The following is a 7,088-nucleotide window of genomic DNA, read 5'->3' on the forward strand; positions in this document are numbered from 1 at the left end:
TCCCAAAGTGCTGGAATTACAGGCGTGAACCACCGCACCTGGCCCCTTTTCTTTCATAAATTTGCTTTAAAAAAAAAAAAAAAAAAAAAAAAAAAAAGAACCCAAAGGCTGGGTGCGGTGGCTCACGCCTGTAATCCCAGCACTTTGGGAGGCCGAGGTGGGTGGATCACAAGGTCAGGAGACTGAGACCATCCTGGCTGACACGGTGAAACCCTGTCTCTACTAAAAATACAAAAAATTAGCCGGGCATGGTGGCGCTCGCCTGTAGTCTCAGCTACTCGGGAGATTGAGGCAGGAGAATCGCTTGAACCCAGGAGGTGGAGGTTGCAGTGAGCCAAGCTCACGCCATTGCACTCCAGCCTGGGTGACAGAGCAAGACTCCGTCTCAAAAACAAACAAACAAAAAACACCAAAACATGGAAAACCCAGATGGGTAAATTGAGGCAGGCTGGCCACGTGCCAGGCCCCGGACTGCAGAGCCCAGGCTCCCCACCGAAGGCTGAGGGTCACGCTTGCTGTGTGAGGCTGAGCACCTTGTCAAGTGCACCCACACAGTGACTCCTGGGGGTAGCAGCACCAATCGCTGCGCCACCCAGGATGTAGTCATCACCACCTGAAGAAACCAAGGCTGACTTCAACCTGCTCACAGCCACAGTGTAGCAATGGCCTGGCCAGGGCTCAAGCCCACCCCTCCTCCTGCTGGGAATCTGGGAACCCCATGTTTGAGTGGGCCCCCCCTCTACAGGACCTCTGCTGGCCCTTGCAGCTACCACTGTACAGAAGGTGCACAAGGCAGGGCCTTGTCTCCAAGAGGCTCGGTGAGTGGAGGGCACATGGCATGAGGACCTCTGTGAGCTGCCTGCCCCTCATCCCCATGGTGGTGTCCCCTGAGCTGCATCGGCTCGACAGTGGGAGGCAGCTTGGGTCACCCTAGCCTGGTGGGCACTCGAAACGCTCCTCGAAGGACTCACAGGCCCCACGGGGGCTAGGTAAGGCCATGTGTTTACAGGGAGTTGGCTCGGGGCTGGGTACTGCTGTGCACACTGGCTGCCAGGCAGCAGCTAGGCTGGTTTATTACTGGAACACCCTCCCCTGCTCCTCCTCCCTGGGGAGGCCGGCCCTGTGCCAGCATCTCCTGCACCAGTCCACCCACCAGGAGGCGCCTGTGGGGCCACTCTTCTGGGAAAAGGTGTTCCTGGAATAAATTCTGGTTTCACTTCCAACAGGAGCAGGAATAGAGCTCCCCGTCTGGCCTGCCAGGGCAGCTTCCAGGTTTGAAGGTCAAGTGCACGTGGATCTCTCCTGCGCCCAGCGGCACCCCCTTCTTCCGGACAGGGGAGGAACCCAGCGGCACCCCCTTCATCTGGACAAGGGAGGAGCCGGCTCCTGGAGGGGCCCAGTACCCCAGAGGGTGGGTTCAGGGTGGCGCCCACTACCTCTGCAGCCCCCTGGGGAGCCCCTGTAGCAGAACAAGGGTGGTGATATCAGGCAGCCCAGCCTCTCCCTCCAGAATGCCCTCCCTGCAACCACCTGCCCTAGGAGACCTGAACACCCCCAGTGGCTTAGACTGAGAATTTCTGGGCTTGAGAAGCCTTCGCCATGATCTGGGGTTTCCAGCCCTGCTCGGGAGCTGGCTGTGCATGTGTGCCGCAGGGGCAGAGGCCTGACAGACCACCAAGAGGCGACGCCCAGTGCCGCCGCCTTTATTCACAGACCCTCGAGCTCCACAGCCACACAGACACTTGGCTTTCAGAGGGCACAGGAAGAAAAAGGGACCTAGTGACCCTCCCAGCACACCCCAGAGCCAAGACAGACCCAGCAGCAGCACCTCAGGGTCAGCCTGGGTGCCCCTGCCCACGGGGACACTGTTACCGCAGACACCAGGAGGCCAGGCCTGGTTGCTGGGGACCCCTTTGGGGGGCCCGGCAGTATCCTAGGCCCAAAGAGCTGGTGCCATCTTGAAGCTGATTCAGGAAAGGGGCCAGGCTGGACGGTAGGGGTAGGTGTGAGAAGCTCCCCAGCGTGTCCAGGCCACGGGAGCAGCAAGGGTCTGCGGGGAGCCCAGGCTGGATGGGGTGGGGCTGCCCTTTTCTTGTATCCTGGCCACTTCAAGGACAAAACCAGCCCAGTCCCAGCAGCCTGGGAGGCAGCAGAGGCTCCTTCTTCTCCCCTCCTGATCCTGCAGTGGCCAGGGACAGGAGAGTGAGGGAGAGGAGAGAGGCCAGGTCAGGGCCCCTGGGGGTCAGGGACAGGAGGGTGAGGTAGAGGAGAGAGGTCAGGTCAGGGCCCCTGGGGGTCACAGGCAGCTTCAAAAGTGCAGCCAGGTGGGGTGGCTGGGGCAGGGCAGCAGGGTGGGCAGGGCCCAGACCCCCATGATGGGGGCAGCCTGAGACCCCCAAGGATGAAGGAAGGGGGCTTGGGAAGGAGAGGCAGGCCTCAGCCGTCAGTCACGCCAGTGCTGGGGTCTGCAGCCCGCTGGAGCAAGGCGCCCCCATCCCAGGAGCCAGGGCCACAGGACAGGAGGGAACCGACACCTCGCACCCTGATCTTCCGGAGGCCGGGGAGAGGCGCCGGCCGCTCTAGGACTTCTTGGCATCCTGCGTGCTCCGGCGCTTCAGGTCACTCAGGTCGATGGGCTTGAAGGCTGCCAGGGGACAACGCGGTAGGTGGTGGGCACAGGCCCCTCCTGCCCATGAGGCCCGGCCTGCCGTCCCAGCCCTGCCCCCAGGTCAGCCCCCACTCACTCTTCAGGCTGGGGTTAGGGACCTTCTCCACGTACTCCTCCACCAGGCCCCGCTCACCGCCCGGCACCTGGCCTCGAAGGTCTCGCTCCACGCCCTGCCAGGCTGCAGAGGCAGAGAGCGGTGTGCTCAGAGCCCCCTGCCCCAGGGGGTGGCATCCACGTCAGGAGAGTGCCTGCCCTCAGCTCCTGCCCTCCCAGACCCTTTTCTCCCTCAGAAGTGTCCTCCATGCTCCCCCACAGCCCTCTGCCCACCCCAGCCTCACTCACCTGCAGACCCCATCCCTGCTCCTCTGGCAGGCCTGTCCCTTCCCCACAAGATGACCAGGACTGTGGTCAGAGGGACCCCTATGACCTACCCCAGGCTTCCCTGCACCTCGGAAGCAGAGCATCCTCCTCAGCTAGGCCTCTATCTTTCCCACCTCACCCACGCACCTCCCCAGCCCCAGCACACAGCACACTACCCTAATCCCAGACAACCACCTCCTGGCCACTTCTGCAACACGCCTGTTCATGGCTGGGTGCGTGCCTGTCTGTCTTCAAAGGCCCCTCCCTTTCCCCAGCAAACTCCTCCAGTGCTGCTAGCATGGGTGACTTGGCTCCCAACGCAGCCTCTATCTGGGGCATGGCCCACTCCCAGCCCCTCCTCCCGGCTCCCCCCATGATCAGAACCAGGTCTCCTCTCCACACAAGGTCCCCTCGGCCACCCCCACCTGCCTGGGCCCTGAAGGCTGTGGACACAGTGATGGGGCTATCTGTGTCCTGGAGGGGCAGGGGCAGGGGCCGCAGGAGGTTCCTCGGAGCGTGGGTCCTGGGCTGGGGGCAGAGCTGACTCCGTCAAGGACAGGGCAGGAGCTGTGTGTGGCAGGCGCACCCACCTTCGTAAATGAAGCGGACGTTCTCCTCGTGGGCCGGGGTGAAAATCTCGCTGCTGCTGGGTGGGGAGCGGGGGCTGCTGGTCCTCTTGCCGTTGTACACGACTCTGGAGACGGGGGAGCTGGGGGAGCCTGGCGCATGAGACAGGGCACACAGCAGGGTGGGAGCCCACACCCTGCCCCGGTGGAGACCAGCCCACCTGCCTGAGACCCACCTGGTCATCGCGGGGGCGTCTGATCCTAGCTCCACCGCCAGATCCCCTCAGCCTCTGAAACAGAAGCCAGCGCAGGAGTGGGACGCAGGGCACACCTGCCTCCTCCCTTCAGATGTGAACAAAGTGCGTGGTCCCCCTGCCTACCAGGGTGTCCCCCACAGGCTGGGGTCCAGTCACAGGCAGCCAGTGGGCTCCAGGCAACCCTAGGAGGTAGCAGGGAGCTGGCCAGACCAGCTGGACACACACACGACTTGAAGCGATCAAGCCCGCTCAGCGGCCTGAGCTCTGCAAGACGTGGAGGCCTCAGCCCCAGCCCCGAGAGCGCCGTGGCGAGAGTCCCTCCCCACGCGGGCTGGTGGGGCCGTCAGCATCTCTGATGTCCGGCTGCCTCTCACTGCAGCAGAGGGCCCGCAGCCCCTGAGGAAACTGACCCTGCTCTCCCTGGTACAGGGCTGGGCAAACGGCTTCTGCTGAGCCTTGATTTCCTTTCCATAAAACGGGGATGAGCTTCCTAAGGGTGATCTCGGCTCCCCGGCACCTACCCAGGTCCAGCTTCCTGGTTCCCTAGAGCATGAGCCACATCAGTACCCTGGAGATGGAACCAAACTCCAACTCCCCTGGTGGGCAGAGGGGGTGGCCCTGGAGGAAGCTGCTGGGCCTGACCTGGTGACCAGGACCCTGGGCTGCCGCCCGTTTATGGCCTCTCAACCCAGGGGAATCCACGGCTCTGGAAAAAGGGAGTCTATTTTGAGGCTCAGATGCTCACAATGGCAGGCTGGACAGTGTCCCCACTCCAGCTGAGGACACACAACCCCAAGGTGGGGAAGCCGACAGGGCTGGTCTCCAGCCTGCCCTGCTCCAGAGGTGGCAACTCCAGGTTCTGGGGGAGGGGAGTCCCAGGATTCCCAGGAGGGGGCTTTTAGCACAAGCAACTCCCCTGCAACTCTGGGGCCCAAGGCTGCAGATACTCCAGGGCACATGGCTGCAGCCCCCACAGAGGGCCAGGAGCACTGAGGCTTCCAGTCCTCTCTGGCTTGTTCCGCCTCATGTCAGTGGTCCAGCCCTCAAACACCACATGTGATCGGAATCCCATGGCTCAAGGGCAAAACCAGCAAAAAGCAGAAAACCAGCTCCCAGCCCTGGAACTCTGTGCCCCATCCCAGGCCAGGAGTGGGGTCCAAACAGGGCCAGGGGCTCCCCACCCACGGCAGCACCCAGTTTGCTCACAGTCACCTCTCCTTTCTTGGACTCTGGGATCTCTCTGCCCAGTCTTCCTGCCGGGGACTCCAGCCCACGAACACCAGAGCACAGAGGGAAAGGCCTGTTTGGGTTGAGGGTCCCACAGGGACACGCTGCCTGCTGGGAAGCTCCCGTTACAGAGAAAGGCAGAGCTCAGGTAACAGGTGGACTGGCCAGCCCCCTGCCTTACCCCCTGCTGGCTCTCACCACTGACCGACTGCTGCTTTAGGGGTACCTGCCTCCCAGCCTGCCCTCCCCAGTGGCTCTTCTCCCTATGCATCCTCTGCCTCCAGTGGCCACTTGGCCTTTATGCAGCCACACCTTTGGCCTGGGGTCCCCCTGCTGAGCTCGGTTGTCACTCCTGCCCCAGATCCCACTGATGGCCCCACATCCTCCCAAGCAACTACCCTTCCAGGGCTCCCTTTGCCTTGCGTGCGTGCATGCACACACACACACACACCTGCCTACACATACCTGCATGCACACACACACACACACCTGCCTACACATACCTGCATGCACACACACACACACCTGCCTACACATACCTGCATGCACACACACACACACACACCTGCCTACACATACCTGCATGCACACACACACACACACCTGCCTACACATACCTGCATGCACACACACACACACCTGCCTACACATACCTGCATGCACACACACACACACCTGCCTACACATACCTGCATGCATGCACACACACACCTGCCTACACATACCTGCATGCACACACACACACACACCTGCCTACACATACCTGCCTGCACGCACACACACACCTGCCTACACATACCTGCATGCACACACACACACACACCTGCCTACACATACCTGCCTGCACACACACACACACACCTGCCTACACATACCTGCATGCACACACACACACACACACCTGCCTACACATACCTGCATGCACACACACACACACACCTGCCTACACATACCTGCCTGCACACACACACACACACCTGCCTACACATACCTGCCTGCACACACACACACACACCTGCCTACACATACCTGCCTGCACACACACACACACACCTGCCTACACATACCTGCCTGCACACACACACACACACCTGCCTACACATACCTGCCTGCACACACACACACACACCTGCCTACACATACCTGCCTGCGCACACACACACACACACCTGCCTACACATACCTGCATGCACACACACACACACACCTGCCTACACATACCTGCATGCACACACACACACACACCTGCCTACACATACCTGCATGCACACACACACACACCTGCCTACACATACCTGCCTGCACACAACTTAGCTGAATACATCTGCCACACACATGCATACACACAACCGCCCGCACACACCTGTCTGTACACACCTGCCCACACACATGCTGCACACACCCATCTGAACACACCTGGTGTGGCAGCATGCACGTGTAGTCCCAGCTACTCAGAGGCTGGGGTGGGAGGACTGCTTGAGCCCAGGAGGTCAAGGCTGCAGTGAGCCAAGATCGTGGCACTGCACTCCAGCCCAGGCAACAGAGCAAGATCCTGTGTCAAAAAAAAAAAAAAAAAAGCCCAGGTATGGTGGCTCATGCTTGTAATCCCAACACTTTGGAAGGCCGAGGCGGGTGGATCACCTGAGGTCAGGAGTTTGAGAGCAGCCTGGCGAACACGGTGAAACCCTGACTCTACTAAAAATACAAAATTAGTCGGGCGTGGTGGCAGGCGCCTGTAATCCCAGCTACTCGGGAGGCTGAGACAGGAGAATCGCTTGAACCTGGGAGGTGGAGGTGCAGTGAGCCAAGATCGCGCTAACGCACTCCAGCCTGGGCGACAGAGCAAGACTCCATCTCAAAAAAAAAAGGGCCAGGAGCGGTGGCTCACACCTGTAATCCCAGCACTTTGGGAGGCCGAGGGGGGTGGATCAGAAGGTCAGGAGTTCAAGACCAGCCTGGCCAATATGGTGAAACCCTGTCTCTACTAAAAATACAAAAATTAGCTGGATG

General features: G+C 60.7%; 1 protein-coding gene across 1 annotated transcript; it reads right to left on the reverse strand.

The window, feature by feature from the left end:
- Positions 1-1,687: 1,687 nt before the first annotated feature.
- MCRIP1 (MAPK regulated corepressor interacting protein 1) lies at positions 1,688-6,524 on the reverse strand. Its single transcript, XM_063656057.1, is given in 6 exon segments — positions 1,688-2,644; positions 2,745-2,846; positions 3,619-3,737; positions 3,831-3,860; positions 3,862-3,884; positions 6,495-6,524. Coding segments are annotated over 6 exon segments (354 nt in total). The 5' UTR covers positions 6,510-6,524; the 3' UTR covers positions 1,688-2,579.
- Between the last annotated feature and the right edge of the window lie 564 nt (positions 6,525-7,088).

Source organism: Pongo pygmaeus, chromosome 19 (genome assembly GCF_028885625.2).
Source record: "Pongo pygmaeus isolate AG05252 chromosome 19, NHGRI_mPonPyg2-v2.0_pri, whole genome shotgun sequence".
NCBI classification, from domain to species: domain Eukaryota; kingdom Metazoa; phylum Chordata; class Mammalia; order Primates; family Hominidae; genus Pongo; species Pongo pygmaeus.